A 27,330-nucleotide genomic window follows, 5' to 3' on the forward strand; every position below is an offset into this window, starting at 1 on the left:
ACCATGAACATCCCCTGGATTTGCAGACCTTGCGGACAAAGACTTGTGCACAGACCATATATCTGGCATGTGGCTCTCTCCTAAGTAGAAGAGATATCAGCTATGTTCATCCTTCAAGGAATCAGCCCTTTGCAGAAAGGAAGGGTTTGAACCCTTAGGATTTACTATCTACCACGAAGCGTGGTAGTGGGCACAAAGCATCTGGCTCTGCTGTAAGAATGTATACAGAGGGGACTGACTTGTCCAACTGGAGGAAAAAGCAAATGGAAATGTGAAGGTAAAGTTCCTCTGCAATAGATAAAATCAAGTTCAAGTCTTTAAAGAGAGTAGCAGGTCGGGCACTCGTGTTCTTCCTCACTGCCTGAGTGGTAAGAAGGAAGTTTGTGATCGCTCTGCTTTTTATGCTCTTACCCAGAAGCATGAGGTGGCACAGGACATATGCACCCCTGACAGAAACTGCTATTCAAAAGATTTTGATCTCAGGTGTATGCACACCTACAGTGGAATCTGAGATCCACGCTGAAAACATACTCAAAGAACTTTTCCTTCTTTACTGGCAAGACATCTTAGTTCTCTGTTTAAACTTGACATCTTTGTGCAAGAAAAAGGGCTATTCCCCCCCGCCCAACAATAATGTAAAATATAGGCCTCCAGCAGCCATTTGACATCACAGATAGGACTGGAAGGGACCTCGAGAGGTCATCTAGTCCAATCTCCTGTACTCATGGCAGGATTAAGTATTATCTAGCCCATCCTTGACAGGTGTTTGTCTAACCTGCTCCTAAAAATCTCCAATGGTGGAAATTCCACAACTTCCCTAGGCAATTTATTCCAGCACATAACTACCCTGACAGTTACAAAGTTTTTCCTAATGTCCAGCCTAAACCGCCCTTGTTGCAATTTAAGCCCATTGGTTCTTATCCTATCCTCAAAGATTAACGAGAACAATTTTTCTCCCTCCTCCTTGTAACAACCTTTTATGTACTTGAAAACTTAAGTCCCCTCAGTGTTCTCTTCTCTAGACTAAACAAACCCAGTTTTTTAAATCTTCCCTCAGAGGTCTCCTATATAATCTTGTCAAAATTTATAACCTACAGAAATGTTTCTACTGAGACTTGAATACTTTTCAAATATATTGTAATCAACTAAAAATTGGTCCTGGACACCAGATCTCAGCCTGGGAAGCCTAGTAAAACTAGGTTCTCTCTCCTCCTTTCCATAACTTGCTGAACAGTAGCAAAAGTTAGAATGTTTTCAAACTCTATTGAACCCTACAATTTTTGTGACATCATTCTGAAACCTGTTGTCCAATTCATTTTGAATTCCATAGAATTTTTTTTTTTTTAAACTTCAACCCGTTTTGAAATTGATAAAACTGTCTGGATTTTAGAGAGGAGCCTGAACTGGTCACTCCATAATGAAAAATGTAAGGGAAGAGACAAACCAGCCACCCATCCTTCTAGCAGGCAGACAGGATTTCCTTTTTTGCTTCACGGGGAAAAGGAAGATTGTTTGATAAGAAAAGCTACAAGGCAAGGCCTTACCTATGTTCCTGCCCTGATGAAAAGCAGCAACAAATAATTATACTGACACTAAAAGAATTTATCCTGTTCACTGCTGTCGTAACATCAACTTCTCTTTGATTTGACTGAAAACACAAACATTAAAATATTGAAAACAAGTTTCAAAATAAGGAGCTATACTGTGAATTTTCTCTCCTACTTCAGTCCTTTGTTTCTATTAATTCATTGTTATCGAAAGTGTTACCTTCATATTCCCTAAACTATTTTTCCAATTTCCGTTTAAATTAAGCTTCCCCAGAACACCACTTCTTTCCAATGCAATCTGATGTTACTAACTAGTAAGACGTTAACTGACAAGCAGCACAGACAAGTGCTGAAGCTCAAAGGATTTTGGTTTCTCAATTTATCTGAATGGACGAAATGAAGAAATGAAATTTCCAGAATTTAATGTCTCTATGTCCATGAAAATGTGTGCAGCAATGAAGACGTACCTTTTAGTTTAGTGTGGGAATGAAGAAGAGGATCAGCTGAAACCATGCACGGCCACCACGGGTAACCAGACACTTTAGACCACACTAAATCCCCTATATTGTACTTCAACACATGGACTTTGTCTTCTTTCACAGTACTTGGAGTGGAATCTTTCTTAGCAGGAGTCTTTTAAAAAAAGAAAAAACATATACTGTGTTACCACACTTCCCCCTTCAAAACTGTACCTTGATTAATTAAATAAGAACACATAAGAAATACTAATTAATCAACTAACACAGCTTATAAAGTAAATTTTATTGTGTGAAAGAGGCAGATTGGGGTGATAGCAGTGACAAAAAATAGCATGGCAGAAGAGAAAGCAATAATGTTTGCCCGAAAGGGTAGTAAATAGATAGTATTTCACATGTATTAGAAAGGGTATTGAAAAAGGATTTTTTTTTTAAATCGTTTGCAGTTTTGTTTGTTTCTCTTTCTTCCTTTCTGTATATAATAAAATCTGAACTTTGGTTGGTTGCAGAATTATTTTTTTTAAACCTCTGAAATATCAGTAATGTAAAATTTATTCCTTTCCTGGTTTTACTAGATGACCTCTGGGACACCTCAAAGACTATGTCTACCCTGCAACTAGGAGCAAACCTCCCAGCCCAGATAGACAGACTTGTGCTAGTTCAGCTAGAGCTAGCATTCTAAAAATAGCAGTGTGGATATTGTGGCTTGGGCAGTAGCTCAGGCTTTCAAGCCCACCCAGTCCCCTGGGTCTGAGTTAAGGTGGCTAGCCTGAGTCTCCACCAGAGCCACAACATCCATGCTATTGTTTTTAGCATGCCAGCTTGAGCTGAGTTAGTGTGAGATTGTGTATGTGGGCTGGGAAGGTTTCAATGTAAATATACCCAGGGATGTTCACTGTGAGCTCTAACACCCTAAATGAAGAGTAGAGGATGTGAAATCTTCAACAGTCTTTCTTTGTATAAAGTGTTGTCCACTAAAGTTTAGTAAATATTAAGACAAGCATGTCAAATGAAGTTTAAAAAACAAACAAACAAAAAAAAACACTACTGTAGATTCTTCCAGCCGACGTAGGACCTACATTTCTAAGCAAAAGGAAAAAGAATCCTCCTATATATCAGGTCTTCTTCATATGTCAGAACATCAAACTACAGCAAAACCCTACATGTTTTTCCCTCTTTTGCTAGTCACTTTTTTAAAAAATGCTTTCAATGGTAGAAGTAAAATCTTTAGAATTTAAGCTGGTCCCTCCCAAAACTATTTATTTTAAATAATATGAAGAAAGCATAAATTCTTCTGGTTTAAGGCTCTTTGCCAAGTTAACTGCAAAGCATTTAGAATAAACTAAAAACAATTTCCCCCTTGTAACTATATGACACACATATAACAGGTTTGCCATATCATAGTATAGTCGAGTTATAATAAAGACAGATTTATTCACATGCTGGCATAAGCCTTTCTTTACATGTTTTATTTCTACCGTGTCTAACTTTTCACTTTATCCAGAATAGATTATTCTCCTGTATTCGGTATCAACAGACGTGTAGATCTAGTGCACATTTTTAAATCTAGCATAATAAGTAATTAAAGCTATGTTTAAAGAAACGCTACATTTTGATTCACATTTCCAGTGGTCTGTTACTATTTAATTATGTAAAATGTGACATCATTAGCCTTTTGTAGCACCATTCCAATGTTCAGAAGATGGACCAAAATTTCTAGGCTCTAGGCTTTTAGATTGTAGAATTGAGCAAAAAGGGAGAGAAGAGATGAGATGAAGTATCTAGGGTGTTTCAAATTGAATTAAGAAGCCTAGTGTTTTGAGATGTAGTACTAAGTCAGGATATTCATAGGAAGTTAAATGAGAATAGTACCTTCTGGCTTTAAAAAAATCTATGACTAAGACATGATTTCCTAAACACAAACATTAACAAACCTTAGGTACACCATAATGATTTTAGATTATGATACTTAACTTTTCAACTATTGATTTTTTTTTTTGGTCTAGTTGTGAAATAACGCTTCTTATTTTTGAAAAGCTTTCCAGGGTTGGGAGGAGGGGAACCCTTCATGTGATGAACGGGATAGCTCCTCATTTTCTAATTAAGCTTTTCTGAAGATCTCAGGACTAACTCTCTTGGGTCCATACCTCCAGTAAGAATTGTGTTCCCATTGCTCTCAAGCTTTTTGGCCTGTAAGACGGCCCCAAGTGTTCCCTCCCACTGAGGATGCTTCAACTCCAGAAATCTCAGAAGACCTGGAACATTCCAGCAGATATTTTTCAAAAGTGAGAAATAAAAAGCGCTCCCTAGCAGTTAAATACAACAACATGAAAAATTACATCAAAGCCACATGTGTACAAAATTCCAAAGAACGGGTGCAGGAAAGAGTTATACAATATACAATTTCAATATTTGAAAATAAGTAGATGGATAGCAATCCTGAAAGATAATGGATAAAATTCTCAAAAGCAACTGATTTACAAACCTAATACCCATTTCCAAAAATGATGTAAGTGCTTAATAATTAGGGCCCTACCAAATTCACAGTTCATTTGGTCAATTTCACAGTCATAGGAATTTAAAAATAGTAAATTTCACTATTTCAGCTATTTAAATCTAAAATTTCAGTGTGGTAATTGTAGGGGTCCTGACCCAAAAAGGAGATGTGGGGGGGTTGCAAGGTTATTGTAGGGCATGTTGTGGTACTGCTACCCTTACTTCTGCACTTCAGAGTTCGGCTGCTGGCCAGCAGAACAGTAGGGCCCTCAGGCAGTAGCTGCCACTCTCCAGCTGCCCAGCTCTAAAGGCAGCGTGGAAGTAAGGGTGGCAATACCATGACCCCCCTATAACAACCTTGTCCTCCCCCACCCCCATGCAACTCCCTTTTGGGTCAGAACCCCCAATTTGAGAAATGCTGGTCTCCCCCCTGTAAAACCAGTATAGTATTGGGTAAAAGCCACACAAAGACCAGATTTCATGGTCAGTGACATGTTTTTCATGGCTGTGAATTTGGTAGGGCCCTACTAATAATCTTTAAAAACAGAACTTAATGTGCTTTTGACAACTGTATCCAGTATCTCAAAAGTAAAATTACAAGGTAGTTAGTTTGCCCTTCCTTAAAAGGCACCAGATGCACAGGATTCTGTGGCCTGGTCTATACCAAAAATTTAGGTCAACACAGTTATTGTGCTTAGAGGTGTGAAAAATCTATATCCCTGAGTGCTGTAACTATGTCAACCTAACCTCCAGTGTAGGCACAGCTAGGTCAATGGAAGAATGCTTCCATAAGCCTAGTTATTACTGCTTGGGGAGCTGGTGTTCCTACAGCAATGGAAAACCCCTTCCATCACTGTAGGCTGTGTACACACTATCTGACTAGCTACAGTGCTGTAGCTATGCCACTACAGTCCCCATAGTATAAACATGGCCCCAGCCTTAGAGTATTAAGCAGCCAGTAGATATAGCCCAGGGAAATAGATAAAGGATACCTCATGTCCACCTAAACAGCAGTGAGCAACAAGAGCCAGAGCTGCTATTGTTGGGCAGTTCTTACAGAGAGCTGCTTCACTGACTACAGAAAGGAAAAAGAATGGTCTAGAATATTCTGAAGCCTCTGGAAGCACTTCTGATTGGAGCATGGTCAGGGGGCTGGGCAAAGGTGAGGAGCAGACCAGTCCACAAAAAACTTATAGGTGCCTCGAAGGTCCAAAAAAAGACCAAAGAGAGTTCTTGCATAAGTCTGACTGAAGGCACAAGATCCAAGAGTCAAAATCCTGTAATGGTATCTTTAAGGATGAACTGTATAGCTCATTGTAGTTTTTTAAAATAAATTTAATTAACACTCCAGGACTTCTCTTTAACATCACATCAGTGGAAAAAACAGTGTGAAAGCACAGCAGAGTAATATTTGTTAACAGCAATTCTACAAGACCTCCTAAGACACAACATACATTATTGGCACAAGCTGTCTAACTCATTTCCATCCTAATAATTCCAGCTTAATGCTATTTTAGTTAGTCTGGGCATTCAGATGGTTACAGGGCTGTATTTAAAGGGCTGTCATGATAATGAACATTCCTACTGCTACCGAGGTGAAATTCTTGACATCTGTGGAATCCTAGTGTTCTGATATAAGAGATAAGGATACGTGAAGTTCACATTTTAGTTGAGCTGTTTTTCCTCAAACAAAAATCTGTTTTTTAAATTGGTAGTATATTGACAAAGAACTGAAGAATGGCAAAGTTGCTTTTGTGTTTTTAAAAGCACATGGGGGGGGGGGGGGTCCGCAAAAATAAAATAAAGGTAAAAACTTTTATTTCCGGATGATTTTATTTTGTATGGGAAAAATAATTCAAGTACTTTGACACAAACTTACCATCTAATTTCTTATAGGCGTACAGCCAGTACATTAGCAACTGAAGCAGAAGCAGCTTGAATTTGAGCAGTGTGTACTCTCTGTTTTGCTAAGGAGAAGGCCTGTGTAGAGTGAGAGACTACCAGAGATATCCTTCTCCCCAAATTGGTCTCATTGTTTTGCCTTTGAGAGGAGCAAAGTTAACACATCACTCTGGGCTCAGACCATCTCCTCCCCCCAGAGTATCAGGGCAAGTACCTTAGGTTCTCCTGTAGCTGGACAGGTAAGGCACAATTTACTGCCCTGCTCATCTTCACCAATAATTTTCTGCCAATTATCTGAGTGGAGCAGAGAAGGAGCACCTGAGTAAGACGTTACTGGCCTTTCCTGCAGAAGAAAAATGCTTAGATCCTTCCTCCTCCTTTAAGGGAGGTAGGAAGAAGACAGCAGAAGAAACTTCTTTTCTTCTGTTTTGGGACAGGATAAAAGTTGCTAATCTTTCTCTAAGTGTTGTTCTTCCAGATTTGTTGCACATGTCCATTCCAACGTAGGTGTGTGCATGCCCCGAGCACAGCGGCTGGAATTTTTTCCCTTAGTAGTATCCGTTGAGTCAGCTCCAGCGCCCTCTGGCCACGTGCTCATAGCACCAGTATAAAAGGCCCCACCGACCCCATTCACCTTCAGTTTCTTCTTGTCAACCACTTCTGAAAGAGGGGACGAAGGTTTTGGATGGACATGTGCAACATATCTCAAAGCACAACAGTTGCAGAAAGGTGAATAACCATTTTTTCTTTCAGTGCCTGCAATGAAGGTGACTCACAAGCAGTTGTACAGGAAGTGGGGCTGGAGTTCAAGCTGATTAACAAACTGTGCGCCCAAAGCCAGCATTGTCTCTAGCCTGCTGAAAATGGAATAGTGTGTTGTGAATGTGTGAAACAACAACCAGGCTGCTGCCCTGCAGATATCCTGAATTGGGACTTATGCTAGAAAAGCAGCAGAGGTGCTTTTGGCATGGATGGTTCCCTCAGGTATGCCCTGCTTCTACTAGTGCCTGGTGTACTTGGAGGATCTCTCAGCGGACTAGGTACCGTGGGTGGCATAGCTTCTGCAGGCATATGCCTCTGAGGGGCTGGTGAGTGGCCCAAATGTGGGTCGCATCTCGCCCCCAAGCTTTCCTGGTCTCCTTTAGGCATACTTCCTGTGCTGCTTTGCTGGTACCAGGGAAGTAGAGTGGTGTTGGGAGAGCCCATGCCGGGAGTGCACTATGCACCGAGGCAGATGTACTCGGTGCCAAGTCCAAGCGGCTCGGCTTGGAGACCAGTCTCACTGTGGCTTCCATAAGCAGAGCTTTCAATCTAATGTCCCTGTCTTTTTGACTGCGGGATCTGAAACTCCTGCAGATCCTGCACCTGTCCTTTACATGAGTCTCCTCCAAGCACTTTAGACAACTTGAGTGGTGATCACTTGTGGGCATAGGTTTTGTGCAGGACGCACATGGCTTGAAGCCCGGAGACCAGGGTATGCCCCATCCTGGGAACAAAGTCCTGAAAGGGGACTAACTACCTGACACACTACTAAAACTACCAACTATTTACAACAAGAGTTTGGAAAAAAATCAATGGAAGAAACTGCTGAAGCACAAAAGAATATTGTTCCAGCAACTGTCATGGGTAGTAAGACGGAAGTGAGAGGGCGCAGGGCCAGCGACACTACTTATTCCGGTGCATGAGCACGGGCCTCCAGAGGCAATAGAGCTGTCCCTATGGATACCCCTGGAGAAAAGTCACACACCTGACATGGAATAAACATGAACAAGCACTTGAAAGAGGATGAGTATTTCAAAGACCCTGAATGTCTGGGGCCAGACTTTGCAGGACCTGCCAAGAAGCATGGGGGAAGAGGTCTGCGCCTGAACCCTCTGCTCTTTCTCCTCTGCTGGTCTTATCTGGCTGGTTGAGAAGAGTAACAGCCCGTCTGCTGTGGCCTATACTGCTTCCTTAACCCTGCTGGCACACACAGTCCCAGGAATTTCAACGTTGCCTTTGGAGGTCCTGAATAGTCTGTTGCACCTCATGAGGGAGCCCTGAGGACTGCAACCAAAAACTCCTGCGCACTTTTACCGCTTTCACCATTGATCTGTCCACTGAATCAGCAGCATTCGGGGTTGCTTGCAGAGAGGCATGAGCCAGTCTTCCCCTCCTCAAATTAGGGAGGAAAACTGTTTGGAGTCTTGGGGGAGTACATCCTTGAATTATGACATGGACTCCCACATATTAAAATCATAACTCAACAAGGCTTGCTAATTCTCTATGCGGAGCCGCAGGCCCCCAGTGGATGTGGAATATGCATTCTGTCTGAACATGTCCAATTTCTTTGGATCCTTTGCTTTGGGCTAGGACCCACCTGTCCTTGGCAATCCCTTTCTTTGGCGGCTGCTACAACCAGGGATCCCAGGGGAGGGTGCAAGAAAAGGAATTCAAACCCTTTGGTGGGAACGAAATACTTGCGCTCTGTGTGCTTTGCTGTCAGAGGGAGGGAAGCAGGGGTTTACCACAGAGCCTTGATTGGGACCATGATGGCTTCATTAAGTGGTAGAGTCATTCTAAAGGGCCCCACCATTGAAAAAATGTTCAGGAGACTGTGTTGTCTCCATGACCATTTCCACCTGGACTCCCAAGTTCAAAGCTACCTGCTTTAACAGGTCCTGGTAAGCCATGTGGTAGTCTTGTGGAGGGGAGATTCCTGGTCTCACTATCACCTCGTCCAGAGAGGAGAATGAGGCGGCTAAAATGGGCTGAAGAGCCTGTTGATTCCTTGACATGTGCAGCAGCCTGTGGGGCTTGGTCCTGTGCTCAGTACCAGAGTCCAGGTCTTTAGTGTCTCTGCGTGATGTTGGGGGCGCTCTAACCTCCAAGACGGAGATGAGGAGCTGCGGTGCAGAGAGAGTGTGTTGCCACTCCATGCCACAGAAGATCGCCGAGGTGACCCTGAGGCTGACAACACGGGTTTTCCCCTGGACGGCAGCTGCAGCACTGGTCGAGGTTTGGGTGATAACTCTCTGTTGCTCAGTGGCACCTGAGTCCTGATCCTCGAGGGACCCCAGTACCAGTAGGTTAAGAAGGTCCCTAGCCCCTGCAAAAGCTTCATGGGTTGACAGCACTGCAAACTGGCTGGTGTGTTGTCTGCTCAGAGGTGGCTCCCAGTAGGTGTCCAAGGGGCTTGCTGAGGCACCAGAGTTGCAGGCACCTGATGATGCGGTGCCAGGGATTAAGAGCGGCCCGACACGGGTCTTGCACTCTCCATCTCCTTTTGTCTTCCGTACTCTGGCTCGTCTCTTGCTGGTTACAGTGTTTCTTCTTAGACACCGGGGAAGACGATTGGTGCCGAAAGTCCAGAGCCTTTGGAAGAGTGCTCTGCACCAAGGCTGAGGTGCTAGGTGCGGAGTCCAAGCACGGCTCTGAGGCAGTTATTAAGGCTGCCTCCAGGAGGAGGACCTTCGGTCGTGCAGCTTAGTCCTTCTTGGTCTGGGGCCTAAAGTCCCTGCAGACTTGGCAGGCATCTTTCCTATGAACTTCCCCCATTGAGACAGCTCGGATGTGGGTTGCTCAAAGGCATAGATATAGCTCAGGAGCCGCAGGGTTTGAAAGCCAGGGACCAAGGCATGCCCCAGCACCAGGGAAGCAGACAACCCCACTAAGCGTGGGGGCATCCAAAGCTGCCTAAGTTCTAAAAACTACTAAAACAAAACAAAAAGAAAAGGAGTACTTGTGGCACCTTAGAGACTAACCAATTTATTTGAGCATGAGCTTTCGTGAGCTACAGCTCACTTCATCTGATGAAGTGAGCTGTAGCTCACGAAAGCTCATGCTCAAATAAATTGGTTAGTCTCTAAGGTGCCACAAGTACTCCTTTTCTTTTTGCGAATACAGACTAACACGGCTGTTACTCTAAAACAAAACAATTGTTTACACTAAAAACCTGGAGAAACAACCACTAGGAGGACTGCCTGAGCAATGAGGTTCCAGCAACTGTCATAGGCAGTAAGAAGGAACACAAGGAAAGCAGAGTCGGCGGGGCCCTTTATACCAGCGCTATGAGTCCGTGGCACCAGAGGACACTGGAGCAGATCCAATGGATACCTCTGGGGAAAAAATTCCGGCAGCTGTGCTCAGGGCACACATACACCTACATTGGAATGGACATGTGCAAGCACTTGAAGTCTGAGGAAAAATCACAAGATAATAGGATGCTTAGAGTATACAGAAGATGGCTGCCCGCTGGGCCTCTTTTGTCCCAGTACTGGTAAGTCCTGCAGCACTTTCAGATGGCCAGTAGCTGGTATGGTGGACATCTAATCCCAAAAGAGATATACCTTGCTTCCTGGATAAATCTCCAAGAGAAGCCTTTGATTTGAAAAGTGGTTGGGCTGCTTTTCATTCATTTTTTCTTAATTAAGAGAAATAGAGTTGCTCCATAATCACAATTAAGTTGAAGTGGAAAGTTATACTTTAAGGGTACCAGCTTTATGAAAAAAAGATGGAAGAGAAACGGGCAGGAGAGGGCTCAAAAGTAAAAGTTGTAATTTTAAATTACCTTCTCCCCTAGTCCTTCACATTTCAAATACCTTGGTTTTTATACTCCTCGGAAATTTGATAAGCAACCACTGCCATTCTTATGGTTCATCCATAAGAATGTGTGACATCACTAGCTATTTTTTCTCAACCCAGAAAAGGTGAAACATGACAGCTTGCAACTTGATGACATTGCTATGTAGTTAACGCTACAGTTGAGTAAAGAATCCAACCTGTAACACTTCACTCACTGTATTAACCTGGATCTGGTCCAACTCCAATAGGAGAATTCTGTTTCAGGATGTCAATGGGATAGAAAATGTTACTTTATAAAATGACCATAAACATGTGGACATGTGTAATCTATGCCAACCTGCACCTTTAACCTATGGGCAAGGGCTTCTAGTTTCTGCAGTAGTCTTGTGCAAGAGACTGGAAATTCTGCAATTTGGATAATCTGAAAAGTAATAATGCCAATTAGTTTTTCTTTGACTTTTGATAGATTATTTTATTCTGCTCATATATATTAAATTTTGGAAGTATCACAAATGTTTGTATCAAAATGTATAAAGCTATCACAGAAGTTAGCTCCTGCACTTAGGACGGAAGAATCCAATGCACTGCTAAAGACTAGGGACCGAATGGCTAGGCAGCAGTTCTACAGAAAAGGACCTAGGGGTGACAGTGGACGAGAAGCTGGATATGAGTCAACAGTGTGCCCTTGTTGCCAAGAAGGCCAATGGCATTTTGGGATGTATATGTAGGGGCATTGCCAGCAGATTGAGGGACGTGATCGTTCCCCTCTATTCGACACTGGTGAGGCCTCATCTCGAGTACTGTGTCCAGTTTCGGGCCCCACACTATAAGAAGGATGTGGAAAAATTGGAAAGAATCCAGCAGAGGGCAACAAAGATGATTAGGGGACTGGAACACATGACTTATGAGGAGAGGCTGAGGGAACTGGGGATGTTTAGTCTTCAAAAGAGAAGAATGAGGGGGGATTTGATAGCTGCTTTCAACTACCTGAAAGGGGGTTCCAAAGAGGATGGATCTAGACTGTTCTCAGTGGTAGCAGATGACAGAACAAGGAGTAATGGTCTCAAGTTGCAGTGGGGGAGATTTAGGTTGGATATTAGGAAAAACTTTTTCACTAGGAGGGTGGTGAAACACTGGAATGTGTTACCTAGGGAGATGGTGGAATCTCCTTCCTTAGAAGTTTTTAAGGTCAGGCTTGACAAAGCCCTGGCTGGGATGATTTAATTGGGGATCGATCCTGCTTTGAGCAGGGGGTTGGACTAGATGACCTCCTGAGGTCCCTTCCAACCCTGATATTCTATGATTCTATGATTTAAGTTGTCTTGTGAGTATGTGGAGGTGGGAGGAAACTGAGCATATTAGTAGCCAGTAAGGGACATATAAAGCTTTTTTTACACCAAGAGAGGAATGAAAGGTAGTTTGGGATTGTGGAATAAATATACTGTCTGAATGTTTCTTCTAAAATGATGAGCAGTGACATAGTTAACAATGCTAACATCTAAATTGTCCTTAGGTTTCATAAGTTATATGAATGGGCCAGCTGACACCTTAGAACTATTGTTTCAAGCTGACTGCAGCATCAGAAAGCCAGTATTTCATTACTTTGTCATTCACATTTAGAAAGGACCTTCCCAACCATAAGAGCTTAGAAATAATTTAACAACAACACACACACACACGAACACTTACATTCTGGAACACAATTCTGCAACAATGAGTAGATTCTACAGCAAGTTCTGTGACCACAAAATGCACAAGGCTATGCCTAGGTATAAGAGATGCTGCAAGAAATCTAGTTGCTCCCAGCAAAGAACATCACCAAGCAAAGAGAGTTGGTACTGGATATCCAGTTAGTCAGAGACAGTTGTTAAAGTAGATGAAAACAGGAGGAGAGAAATCAACAAATTTGTCCACGAGGGTAATTATATTATATGGGAATGTGATATTACATAATCATGTGGCAACACCACCACACAAAAATAAGTATGGGAACAAGAGACATCTGTATCCAAAGTAGTTCATGTATCCAAGCAGGGCTAAAGCCAGCCAATTCCTAAAATGGCAGGGAAGTCAGGATTCTCCATCACAATGTCTTTCAATCAAGACTGGAGGCCCTTCTAAGAGACATGCTCTAGATCAGGGGTCGGTAACCTTTGAGAAGTGGCGCGCCAAGTCTTCATTAATTTTAAGGTTTCCTGTGCCAGTAATAAATTTTACATTTACAGGTCCCCCCGACGGAACCTCAGACTGGCAGTGGGCTGGGCGGGGCGGCGGCCAGGACCCCAGCTGGCAGGAGGCTGGGCAGCTAGAACCCTAGACCAGCAGCGAGGTGAGTGGGGCTGGCGGCTGGTATCCCAGGCCGGCAGCAGGCTGAGCAGGGCCGATGGCTAGGACCCCAGCTGGCAAGGGACCGGCCGCCAGAACCCCAGACTGTCAGCAGGCTGAGTGGGGTGGCAGACAGAACCCCAGACTGGCAGTGGCTCAGCCTGCCACCGGTCTGGGATTCCATCCCCTGGCTCCTGCCAGCTGGGGTCCCGGCCACAGGCCCCGCTCAGCCCGCTGCTGGCCTGGGGTTCTGTTCACCCAGGCAGGCAGCGGGCTGAGTGGGGCTGGCAGCAGCGTGCCAGTAAAAATTGGCACGCGTGCCACAGGTTGCAGACCCCTGCTTTAGATCAACCATAAATTATGGGCTTCATACTGGGCGATATTGCAGGGTCTGTGGAACACAGGAAATCACACCAGATAATAGATTTGTAGATTTTAAGGTCAGAAAGGAACTATGAAAAAACACTAGAGATTTGATCTGAATGAAAAATGTGTATTGATGGAAATAAAAACAAAAATACAGGCCCAGAGGAATCTTCCTTAAACATTTTTAAGATACACAATACAATATATAAGATTAGAATTTTTATTTTTTTATTTTTGTTTAAAGGAGAGACTTTTTTCATAATTAACATGTTTAGTTTTAGACAGAAGGCAATTTAAAAAGTGAGAGATAAAGGGCCCTGTTTTTTACCCCTGCCTAATTTTGTAGCTGGTGAATTTGTTCCAGAATTTATCCCTTTCCATAGAATTGTTCCCCAAGACCTCAAGCTTGCACTTTTTAAAAACCTGCATGTTTCTAGCATTCATGGCTATGAAGAAAACTTTATAAATGAGTGTAAAACTAATATAGTGATCAGTTCCCAAGTCTGTAGATAGCCCAAAACAGCTATGAGGTACAAACAATCCCAATCATATTAAAGAGCATATCAACTTTGAAACCTAGAAAAATAACCCATGACATACTGAAAAATGAATATCAAATAACTGAATATAAATATCTGTTTATTGTTTTACTCAATAAAACTTCCATTAAAAAAAGAAATCTTTGAAGCTCCTGCAGTATTTCCAAAGTTTCTAGCAGAGAACCACAGAATACACAGATCTTGATGCACAATAAAGGTCCAACTTTATTATGCATAATAAAGGCCATGAGACTTATGTTAAAAAAATAAATTAGAAATACGCAGAAGTTAAAACAGTGCTGGCTGCTGTGCCTCGACGTCGACCTGTCCAATCAAGACAAGTGCCTCACATGGGCCCTCGAGGATCTTTGGCATATCGGCGTCAGTAGACCAGCAATCTACGACTTGTGCGGCTCGACTGGTACCAGGACCTAGAGCAGGCCTGAGAGCAGGAGCAGGCTGGTTGTCGGATCTCACCGACCGTGCGGATTCGTGTCTCGGCAACAGGTGCCGGCGAGTGACCAGTGGGTTTGTGCAACCAATCGGTTGCATGATTGGTGCCGAGGCATTGGAGACACACCGACCCCTGTCTCGACGCTCATGCTGGGGGGTGCGTGCCTCTGCAGGTCTGTGCCAGATTACCAGTGACCCTCGCCTCGAATCCCGCTGTTGGTTCCCAGGGTCCAGAGACCAAAGAGGGCTTCTCTGAGCCTGCCTCCCTACTTCTGAGGCATGACGGCTCTGTGCAGGTGAGCGCTGGTGGAACATCCCCTGTGATTGGGAATGGTGCCGCTGAGGCGGGGCACGCAGAACAGTCCTAAGGCAGGTTTACCCCTAGACTTGGGTACTGCCAGAGCCGGTGTGCGTGCACCGGTAGCGTCAGGATCTCCTGTGCTTGCCGGGACTTCTAGTTGATGGAGGCCCTCGTCACTGTCCGGTGTGGTAGACATAGTATGAGAGGGGCTAGACTGCTTGACTTGAGCTGAGGGCTGACTCCCTGACTGAGGCGTTGAGCAGCCCAGTACAGGTCTTGGTTCTCCTTTGGCCCTCTTCTTTCCCTTATGGGAAGAGAGAGATTTCCCCACGCAGTCCTTTTGGGCTTCTTGGCCGGGGATCACTGTCAGCTTGTAGATGGCCCTGACGGGGAGCTCTGCACCGATGCTGCAGTGCTTGGGGACGAGTCAGACCTCCACTCCAGAGTCGGCATGGTCCCCGGCACCATCAGGATGTGTCTCTCCTTTGTTGTTTGCGGTTTAAATGATTTACAGATGTGACACTTGTCGCTTGTGTGTCCTTCGCCTAGACACCTTAAACAACTAACATGCAGGTCACTGATGGGCACAGGCCTCTTACAACAATCACATGGCTTAAAGCCTGGGGACCGGGACATGCCCGGTCCCTAGGCCGAGTCCTGTCTGGGAGCAACTAACTAGAACTAACACTAAAGGTAACTACTAACTATATACAATATTTTACAGGGAAAAAGTTTGAGATGCACACTGAACGAAGTGAAAAGCTAGTCAAAGGAGCAGACATTCCAGCACCGTCACTGGCGGCAAGAAGGAATGGAGGGTGGGGGTAGCTGGTGGCATGCCTTGTATCACAGCATGTGTGCGCCACTCCTGGGGGCGTCAGTCCCCTACGTACACCACTGACGGAAAACGAGCACACACACCTAATATGGAATGGACATGAGCAAGCACTCAAAGAACAACAATTTTTCTCCATCTTTTTTATGGCAGCCTTTCAAGTACTTGAAGACCACTATTATGTCCCCCCTTTTCCAAACTAAACATACCCAGTTCCTTCAGCCTTCACTTATATGGCTGGCATTCCATCCCTTTGATCACCTTTGTCACTCGCCTCTGGATCCTTTCAAGTTTCTCTACATCCTTTCTATACATTGGTGACCAAACCTGGACACAGTATTCCAGCAGAGGACTAACCAGCGACAAGCTATCAATAACCTCCTGTAACTTGCATACTATGAATCGCTGTTAATGCAACCCAAAATTGCTTTTTCCTTTTTTTTTTTTTTTTGCAACAGCATCACATTGCTGACTCATGTTGAGGTTGTGATCCACCACAACTCCCAGATCCTTCTCAGCAGTACTGCTGCCAAGCCATTTATCCCCCATTCTGTATTTGCACATTTGTTTTTTTCTTTTTTAAGTGTAGCACCTTACATTTGTCTTTGTTGAATTTCATTTTATTGTCTACAGTCCAGTTCTCCAATTTATCAAGATCCTTTTGAATTTTAGCCCTATCCTTCAAAATGTTTGCCACCCTCTGCCAAAATTTGATCATTATGCTTTCTATTCCTACATCCAAGTCATTAATAAAGATGTTTGGACCCAGAACAGACACCTGTGGAGCCCCACTTGAGACCTCCTTCGAAAGTGACATCATTCCATTAATCATTACTCTTCATTTGCGGTTGTTTAACCAATTATTTATCCACTTAATTGTAGTTCTGTCGAGTCCACATTTTTTCCAGCTTACTTATGAGAATGTCATATGGGACTGTATCAAAACCCCTTGCTGGAGTCAAGGTATATTATGTCCACTGCATTCCCCCTTATCAAACCAGTTACCCCGTCAAAGAAGGAAATCAAGCTGGTTTGGAACGATTTGTTCTCAGTAAATCCATGCTGGCTGCTAATGATCACCCTGTCATCCTGCAAGTATTCACAAACTGAATGTTTTACACATCCCTCTAGTAGCTTCCCAGGTATCACGGTCAGGCTGACTGGTCTATAGTTCCCTGGCTCCCCCTTCTTAAGATGGATACTATTAGCTCTTTTCCAGTCTTCCAGGACCTCTCATCCATCAGTTTTCACATATAATTGCCAGTGGCTCAGAGATTTCTTCAGCTAATTCCTTCAGCATCAGGCCCTGTGACTTAAGTTGGTCAAATTAGTTAGAAGAGCTCTGATGTGTTCTTTACTTATCCTGATCTGCATCCTGTCCCCTTACTTATCTATGATAACATGTGATCAGACTAGCAGAGTTATTTTTTGTGTGAAGACTGAAGCAAAGTAGGCACTGAGCAGCGCCACCTTATCTTCCATTACCAGCTCATCTTCACTGAGTAGTGGACATACACCATCTTTCTTTTTAGTCTTATTTTTGTAGAACCCCTTCTTGTCTCATAACTGGCAAGAAATGTTAAAACTCATTCCTCTCCAGATTTTGTCTCTACACACTGGTGCTACTCCCATGTATACTTCCTTGGTGACAAGCCCCTCCTTCCATTTCCTGTATGTATCCCTTCTGATGTTTAGATAGCTAAAAAGCTCCTTTTGCAGCCATATTGGTCTCCTGTGACTCTTCTGGTCTTTCCTCTGCATCAGAATAGCTTGATGTTGAGCCTCTTGTTTACATCTTTTAGGAACTGCTAGCCAACTTCGACTCCTATTCTTCCTATCTGGTTTCTCAATGGGACCTCGCATACTATTTCTCTGAGTTGTTTGAAAGCGGCTTTTCTGAAGTCCAGTGTCCTTGTTTTGCTGTTCTCATGTCCTCCTTTCCTTAGATCTTGAATGCTATCAGATCACGATCACTTCATCCCATGTTCCTGACCACCTTCACATTCGTGATGAATTCATCCCTGTTTGTCAAAACCAGACTCAAAATGGATGACTCTCTAGTTTCCACTACTTTCTGAATCAGAAAACTGTCCCCTAGACATGCTAAGAACTTGCAGGACATATTACATTTTGCTGTATTAATCTTCCAACACATATCTGGGAAGTTAAAATCCCCCATTAATACCAGCTCATGTGTGCTAGCTAATCTTTGTACCTACTTGAAGAATATCTCATCCACTTCCTCTTCTTGATTAGGCTGTAAGTTCTTCAGGGGAAAGGACCCACAAAAGCTTGTGTCAAAATAAGCTGCCACCATTTCAGAGGTTCAAAAAACTGATCTAGGGGAGAGCTGCTCCATCATCATCCTGTGACTAAGAAGTGACAATGAGAATTCCATGAAACAATATATTTTTAAAACACAAATGCTGCTCAAATTTGAACTTTATACCAAACAATGATCAAATTTTAACAACATACATTTGTTTATCCTTGTTTTAATTTTCTTGCAGTATTTATCTTCCAGTAGCCAAGTAGCATTTTCTTAACGGTTTCTATTTTTAGAAGACAAGGCTGTTAAATCACCAGTTTGCTACTGCACAAATCCTTCATGAGCAGGTATCTCGGTAACCATGGTAACACTGCATCTCAGCAGAAAGGATAAAAATTTTATTCCACTTTGAAAACAAGTCCCGACACCTGGGGCTGAAACCGAAGTCTGAGCAACTTAGCTTTGCAGGTCCCCTGTGGCATAGGGCAATTGCCCTGCTTGCTACCCCATAACACTGGTCCTGGCTTTTATATGTAGAAAAACAGTTGTGGCACAGGTGGACTGTGGAGTTTTTAAACATGTTTTCGGGGTGGGGGTGGGGGGTGGTGTCTCAGAAGGAAAAAGGTTGAGAACCCCTGGCTTACAGGAGTAGCCTCTTGGCAGGAGAGGCAGCATCTGGAGCCCAGAGAGCCAGGCATGTCCTTCCAAGGAAACAGTCTCCTGGTGGGGCAAAGAGAAGAGAACAAAAACAATGCAACAATCCCCTATACAAACTAACTATATGAACAACTATGTTACCAGCTACTAGATTATTTTAACTAAGGAAAAATAGGCTCAGGCCGTGATTCTCAACCAGAGGTCTGGAGTCCCCTGCACAGGACACGAGCAGGGTTCAGGGGGTCCTCCAAGCATGACTGGCATTAGACTCACTAGGGCCCAGGGCAGAATGCCAAAGCCACATCACACAGGACTGCAGCCCAGGTCCCCAAGCCCTGCCACATGGGGCTGAAGCCTGAGCTACTTAGCCTTGTGGGGCCCCCTGTGGTGTCCTGGGCAACTGCCCTACTTGCTACCTCCTGAAGCCGGCCCTAGCTTTTATATGCAGAAAAACAGTTGTTGTGGCACAGCTGGGCCATGGAGTTTTTATAGCATGATGGGGGGGCCTCAGAAAGAAAAAGATTGAGAATCTTTGGGCTAAGGAATGCTCAAGGCAGACACGCTAAGGCTCTGGCTCAGGTTGAGGTAGTTGACAAAGATGGTTCACTCATGCACCCCTAGCCTCGGTGTCTGGCATGACGTGGCATGCGGGGAGGGATAACTCAATGCGGGGATGGATAGCTCAGTGGTTTGCGTATTGGCCTGCTAAACTCAGGGTTGTGAGTTCAACCCTTGAGAAGGCCATTTAGGGATCTGGGGCAAAAATTGGGGACTGGCCCTGCTTTGGGCAGGGGGTTGCACTAGATGACCGCCTGAGGTCCCTTCCAACCTTGATATTGTATGAGGTAATTTAAGGCGCATATGCAGGCTGAACATCTCTGATTAAGAGCTTGAGAGGCACATGCCGACGTGAAGTGGAACACACATAGGGATCCACTCAAAGAAGAATAACTATTCCACCTTAAGTGGAGGCAGCGACTTCATCGGAGTCCCAGGATCTGAGCTGGGAAAATATTTCAGATATCACAGACATACTCAGTGCTGGAGAAATATCCATGGTTGGTACCTCTGGAGAACGTTCACTGTGTCCATAACAGCGGAGACCCAGAGAAGGCAGATCTCCCAGGACTTTGAATCTCAGTGTTGAGATTGTCAGTACCGTAAGCAGGTATTTTACGGTGGTCAGTACCAGAGTAGACTATGCCGACAAGGTTGATACTGAGGTCATCAGAACCTCTTTGGTACCAAGTGCCCAGCAGGCCGTAGCTGAGAACATGAGGGTGCTCCTTGGCCAATACTGGTATACAGAAATTGGAATGCAGGACCTACATCAGGCTTTGTGTTACCTCTGTGAGAGGAGCCAGGGGGTGGCCCATGCTTAACAGTCTCCTCAGATGATGGCCTTTACAAGAGTGGAGCTGCATACTACCTCTTTCTGCTGATGAAAAAGGCTTAGACGTGGAAGCCGGAGAGAAGTATTTCTCAGGAACTGGGAGTCTAGAGCAGATCATAGCACTCAGTCAACAGAGAACTTCTGGAGGAGGACTGTTCAGATCCAGGTGGATCTTGCTTACCTGGATCAGAGGCCAGCCTCATCAACTTGTCCTGCAGAAAGAGCCTAAATGAGTTTGCTTTAGGTTTTGGGCTCTTTTAGAAAAAGGAACAACAAATCAAGCATTTGGCACGGATACGACCTTCACCCAAAAACAACATGCACCTGTTATATCCACCACAGAGTGGGACTGCCTCCCATGTGAGCAGCTGTATTTGAATCCCAGTAACTTTTGAGCAGGTGTAAGGGCTGAAGCCTAGTACCAGGTAATGAAAGAGGAAAAACTACCAAGAACAGAAACCCAGTAAGAAAAGCTATCCTAAACTAACTAGTAATCTATACTGAATAGGCAACTACATATAAAAATCAGTTTTAAAATCACAAGAGCGCAAGAGACAGGGACATTGTGACTGTGAGACAGAATTGAAAGCAGACAGTAAAGAAGAAACTGAGTGCCTGCTGACCCCACTCCACCCTTTATGCCTTAGGGGTGGGGGGTGGTGTTTTACATATGCATCAGTGCACAAGCGGCACAGTCTCAACAGACACTGGTGGCTAAAGACTTTGATCAAGAGCATGGAGCTCAAATGCATCACCAAGAGTGGAATACATATGGACAAGCACTCTAAGAACCATCGTTCATTTTATCCCTTTATATTTTTTTTAACTACACAATTCCAGAACCTCTCTATGAAGGATCCTGTCTTTAATGTTAATGCCTGAAGTACTGTACAAGCAAGAACAGCAGTTGAATGCAACATCTTGTGATCCTCAGATCAATTTCACTCTGCTTCTTTTGCTGGAGAAGCACAAAATACAAGAACAGTATAGGTAAGATCCTTCACTGTCGGTGCGCCGGAAAAAGGAGACAGAGACCTGCAAAACCTAAGGTGGTTATAGAAAGAATAGTCAAAAGGGACCAAAATAGAAAACTGGTTTCCTAGATTGGTGACCTAGATTAGTGCACAGTTCAGGGACAAACTTTAACCCTAACTCTCCTGCCAACACATTCAGAATTTAGTGAAGTCATTAACAATGCTCTTTTGTACTGATCCCTTCCGGTCAAATGAAGGATTCCAGAGAAACTGAAGTCCAACCCCACTTAGACAGCATATTATTGTTAACCTTTTATAAAAGGAGCCTATTAGATTAACAATCTTTAGATGCATTCACAAAAACAATAGTTATCACAATACATCCACGAAACCAGAATTTCCTCAAACTTTTGAAAGCTGAGCCCCGCTTCAGAAAAATTAAATCTATTACACTCAGCCCAAATTTTGCTGTGTGTTGTTAAAGGCCTACCCAAAATGAGCAGTCACTCAAGAGTAGATTGTGTAGATCCGTATAATATACTTCCTCTTCTTTGTTTTGATGAACAGTGAAATGGCTAACAATGCTAACATTTCAAGTACCAACACTGGCATCTAAATTACCACCTCTGAAAGGAATGGAACACTTTACCCCTCAAAAATTTCTACAGACTGCATGGTTAACCTTGAAAATATGAAGTAAGTGCCTCTTCACAGGAAGCTACATCTTTGGCCACTAAGGGGCGGAGGTTTGGGGGGAAAACAACCACAATCTGGGAAACTGCATTAAACAGTATGAGTAAAGTACACAAACTCTTCCACAACCCAAGAACCAAAAAAACCTATCACATTTTCAAAGTATCTGCAGTACTGGACATATCTCTGTGACAGTAAGACCTTTTCATACTGTTACAGATGGATGAGAGAAAATTCTGAGGAAGACCAAAAGTCTATCATCCTCTCAACTTCCGGGGATAATCTGGCCAAGTTAACATCAGGAGAAGAGTAACAGTGGCTTACAGGTCTTCAGCACTCCCACATGGAACCAGACCTTTCTTCTAATTGTTAGTCAGTGTACACCAAATAAGGTCTAGTACTACCACCTACCAAAAGAAAATTTGCACTTCATTCTGTGATTAAAACCTTGGGTAGGGGGATTTGGATTAAGATCTGGGATTTTATTCCCCATGCTACATATGGCTGATGATTGTGTACTGCATGTATGCTACCACAGCTATGCTGCTACAAGAGCTCCCTAACATCTGCTCTAACTGAATACCATATCTGACACCAGAAAATGAAGTGTTTATCTTGAATAGAGGAGGCTGAAATTGAATTGCAAGAATTTATCCAGCCTGACATTACTTACAGGTGAAAGGATCCATACAAAGTTGTCTATACTAAATTCTATAAGCTATGTTGCACATGGTCAGTAACCACAGATGGTTGATGTCATTACCATCCACTACCTAACCAGGAAAGCACCCAAAGCAAGGCCATTACAAAATAGTACATTATACTGACTGAGCTCCTCGAGTCTACCTACGTAGCTTAACAAAGAGAAGGTTAAGGAGTGACAATTACAATTTATAAGTACCTATATGGGGAGCAAATATTTAATAATAGGCTCTTCAATTTAGCAGAGAAAGTCGTAACAGAATCTAAAGGCTAGAAGTTGTAACTAGACAAATTCAGACTGAAAATAGGGCATTAATTAGTCTCACTATCAATAATTTATCCTTGGAACAATTTACCAAGCATCATGGTAGATTCTCCATCACTGGCAATTTTTAAGACTGGATGTTTTTTCTAAAAGATATGCTCAAGGAATTATTTTGAGGAAATTCTATGGCCTGTGCAGTACAGGAGGGCACACAAGATAATCACAATGATCCCTTCCAGCCTTAGAATCTGAAAATATTGCAGTTTTCCCACTGGGTGAAACATTGCTGGAGCACTGAATGTAAGAATCAAGTGGCAGAGTCACAGTCACCCACAGAGCAGGAAATTAGGACACAATCCCAGAATATATCAACTGAGGTCAGCGGTTTGGGACTTTCCCCACATGGATCTGAAAGCCTCATGGACAAACATCGTAGTAGATGCAGACCACAATCCCTAGATTTCTTGCTGGCTTAGATTTTTCCTCCTTCTCCTCAAACATCAGTCTTACCAGTGATCATCCTAGTGGTGCCCAACAACACTGCATAAAGAATTACTGGTGCTGGCAGTTGGTCCCATTCCTTCATACGCCCATTAGAGCGGAGGCTGGTCTCATCATGATGGCAGTAGAAATGGAGCGTGCTGCTGTTGCATCAAGTGCAGACTGGAGAGATGTGTTAGCTGCCAGTTGGCCTGCTTTGATTATGGCCTTGAATTGTTCCTTATGCGAATCAGGAAGCTGTTTTATAAGAGAGTTCAGTTTCAAATTTTTCTGGTAATTGTATTTTGCCATTAAGGCTTGATAGTTTGTAATGAGGAACTGAAGAGCAGCCGAGGAGTATGTTTTCCTCCCCCAAAGAACCAGGTGCTTCCAGTCCGGGTCATAGTGGGTGGATTTAAATTGGGGGCCCTTTGAGTTGACCGCATCCACTATGAACGAATTGAGAGGTGGGAGGGAGAAGGGAAACTGAGTCTTTCGCCAGCACATAATATTTTTTTGTCAGCCTGCTTGCATGTCTGTGGGACAGACACGGGGGCTGCCATATGATCTTCGCAGGGTCCAAGAGTGTCTTGTTAATAGGGAGGGCTACTCTGGATGAGGCAGAAGAACGTAAAATATCCACTAGCTTGTGGTGTGACTCAGTCACCTCTTGTAGTAGTATCTTTAGTGCCTGATACCCGCTGTGCCAGGTCCTGCAACAGTTTAAAGCAGTCTGTCACAGATGGCAGAGGGGACATCACCGTCTCATCTGGTGAGGATGATGAGAAATGGGCTTGATGGGTAATTTTCTCCTCACCTTCAGCCTCCTGTTTCTCTCTTGCCTGATCAGGGGGTTCAGATGCCTTTGAAGCAGCAGCTGAAGGAGGGCGTCTCCCTGGTTACGGATAGGTGACACTGGGACTATGGGAGGTCTGTTGTCTTTGAGCCTACCCAATGATCCCAATAGGGACACTGTGATGGAAAAGGATGCAGTGGTTGGTACGACAGCTGACCAAACCAGGGAGGCTGTGGATCAGGACGACGATATGACTGAGGTCCACAGTGAAATTGGGCATCATTCAGCAGGTGAGAAGAGTGGCGGGAGACCACATCCTCTTGCTCACTTTCTGACTCAGAAAACGAAAAGCGTGGTGCACGGCAGAGGTTGTCGGCAAGTCAAAGACACCAGGTGAACTCGGTACTGGAGCATCAGATACCAAAAAGTCTGTCATGCACTGAAGTCTGGTGGCACCAAAGGCATCAGTACCAGTGGTGGTTGTTGGTGCCAAGATGCCCGTACCAAAGAAGCCAGTGATATGGACCTGATAGTGCCTGGCGTACCACAGGCAGTACCAATGTCCATACTGCAAGAGCCTTCCCTAGGATGGATTTTCTGTTTCTCTTGCCCACTGGGTCCTTAGGCAATCCGACGCACTCTATCAGGACAATACCACATGAATCCTAGGTACCGGATTTAGACGGTTACAGTGCCGTCAGTACCCAGGATTACTGATTGAACTGATTGTTTTCGGGTAGATCGGGGCTCACTATGGGGACTCACGGACCTTTTCTTAGAGGCCTTACGTGAATGGCTGGCGGGTGTCCCTTTAGGCTCACCTGCCTTCAAAGCAGAGAGTTGTGGTGAGGTCTCCCACCATGGCTCGGTTAGTTGAAGGACTGACTCCATGAGTGGGAGTTTAAGCCTCAGTTCTCTGTCCTTTCTGCATCTGGGCTTCGGTTGCTGACACAAACCACACTTCTGTGGGATGTGTTTCTCCCCCAGGCAGAGGACACACAGAGTGTCCGTCAGTCAAAGGGATAGATTACTTGCCACTGAGACTTTTCTTGAAGCCCAGGGAGCCGGGCATACCATGTCAGGGGAGTCCCCCCAGCCAGGCTTGATGAAAGAACAAAGTCTTTTCTTTTTTTAGCAACAGCCAAATAAAAATGTAAACAAAGTAAAGAAAGAAAAGAGGCTTCAGAAGAAAGCTAAAAATTTGCAGATTCTAAAAAAAGTTAACGATCCACGAACAGACAGCTAAAGCTCCATCTCCAGCCAAGGACAGTTGAGAAGGATTCACCTGGGCACACTGTTCAGTCTCATGGCAGAGCCAGGGCAGAGCACATGCATAGGCTGAACAGACACTGCTATCAAAGTTCTCTGATCAGCAGCAGAGGGACACAGACACACTGACAATGGAGCACCCATAGGGACACTACCAGAAGAAGTACCAACTGTTAACTTCTTACCTAAGGTGTTGTTTCAGTTCCACCTAAGTCAGCAAGTAACCATAGCCACTTTGTGCCTAAATCCTCAAAATCATAAGACATTCCATAGCCACGGTGTAAAAAAAGGGCACTGAAGCATTATTTCAAGAGGTTGCTTTTCTTAGGAACCACCAAGAAAGGCTTGATGGCCTTGAGAAAAGCAAATTATTTAGTAGAAAGTTATTAGGGAAGCCTAGAGTCTTAAACACTCTGCAGCAGTAAAGGTGGACTCTAACAAGGGGTAGGTCACAGTACCAGTGACTAAATCAGAAGCCTCTCCACAAATTACACAGAGCAATCATTTGGACTTTGCATATGCATGATAGGTCACTTTATGTTAAATACTCTGGGCCAAATCCTCAGCTGATGTAAACTGGCATAGCTCCACTGAAGTCAATGGTATTACCTCAATGGTGATAAGATCTGGCCCAGTTGCTTTTATGATGCTCTGATGCTGCCCTCTGAACAGTAGTTAATAAATAATGGTTGGGAAGTACTGCTTTTGAAGTCCCATTTATCTGGGCAACACCAGACAGTGTAATTTCTTAGCAGTTCAATCTGTTTCCTCCAAGACCTTCTATACAACAAGCAGCCGGCACTTACTAGCATTTGGAAAATGTGAAGTGCTGTACATACATTAAAAAACTGTAGAAGTTCAACATAGATCTTTTTATAGCTGCTTATAAGCAGATACCGGAATACATGGAAAATTTGAATATATTTTCATTGTGAGGTCCACATGAGTTATTCCCCATCAGTGGTCTCCACAACAACAGTGGCCTGTGGAGCAATTTCTGGTGGTCCACAAAAACCATTTGGTCATGTGGGGCTGGCTCCCCTTGTTTGAATCTGCTACACTACCTTAAAGTCAACTAAAAATGCAATCCTTTTCTAGTTTCAGAGTGGTAGCCGTGTTAGTCTGTATCAGCAAAAAGAACAAGGAGTACTTGGTGGCACCTTAGTGACTAACAAATATCAACAAAAAAAACTTCAAAAACAGACTCCAACGAGAAACTGCGGAACTGGAATTAATTTGCAAACTGGACACCATTAAATTAGGCTTGAATAAAGACTGGGAATGGATGACTCATTACACAAACTAAAAACAATTTCCCCATGCTAATTTTCCCCCTACTGTTACTCACACCTTCTTGTCAACGGTCAACTTGTCAACTGGGCCATCCTGATCATCACTACAAAAGTTTTTTTTCTCCTGCTGATAATAGCCCACCTTAATCGATTACTCTCGCTAGAGTTGGTATGGCAACTCTCATTTTTTCATGTTCTCTATGTATGTATATATCTTTCTACTGTATTTTCCACTGCATGCATCTGATGAAATGGGCTTTAGCCCACGAAAGCTTATGCTGAAATAAATTTGTTAGTTTCTAACGTGCCACATATCCTTTTCTAGTGTTACTTTTCAACAACTGCTGTGGTTGGTACGAGAACATTATTGGGCTGCAAATAGGACAGATTATGGGAATCACAAATGTGAATGGAATTTGGATACATTATGAAAAAAAGTTGAGAACTCCTGGTCTATATATTCAGCATAAGACGTTAAGGGTATTAGCTAGCTAACTTACTGAACCACAGTCTTTTTTAATACATGGACAATAGTGGCAGGGATGTGGTGGAACCAGATTGGAAAAAAGGAAGTATACCATTGTTAAAAAAAAAAAATTTAAAGCAAGTGATTGACAGTTAACTACTCAAAAAAAATCCAATTTCAGTTCCTAATAGAATAATGAATCAATATTTCAAGAACAGAAAACCTACAGTAGGACAACAGAACTATGGACCATAAATAATAAGTTTTAAAA

The 27,330-nt window shown here is 43.6% G+C and overlaps 1 protein-coding gene across 1 annotated transcript in view; it reads right to left on the reverse strand.

Annotated features, from left to right (window-relative positions):
- Positions 1-27,330, reverse strand: part of NSD2 (nuclear receptor binding SET domain protein 2) — a 150,060-nt gene that overhangs the window by 102,049 nt on the left and 20,681 nt on the right. Inside the window, exon 3 of the mRNA XM_077816182.1 lies at positions 2,015-2,180. Within this exon, the coding sequence (XP_077672308.1) occupies positions 2,015-2,180 (166 nt within the window). The remainder of the gene's footprint in view (positions 1-2,014; positions 2,181-27,330) is intronic.

The sequence above is a fragment of the Eretmochelys imbricata genome, chromosome 4, assembly GCF_965152235.1.
Source record: "Eretmochelys imbricata isolate rEreImb1 chromosome 4, rEreImb1.hap1, whole genome shotgun sequence".
Classification (NCBI taxonomy): Eukaryota; Metazoa; Chordata; order Testudines; family Cheloniidae; genus Eretmochelys; species Eretmochelys imbricata.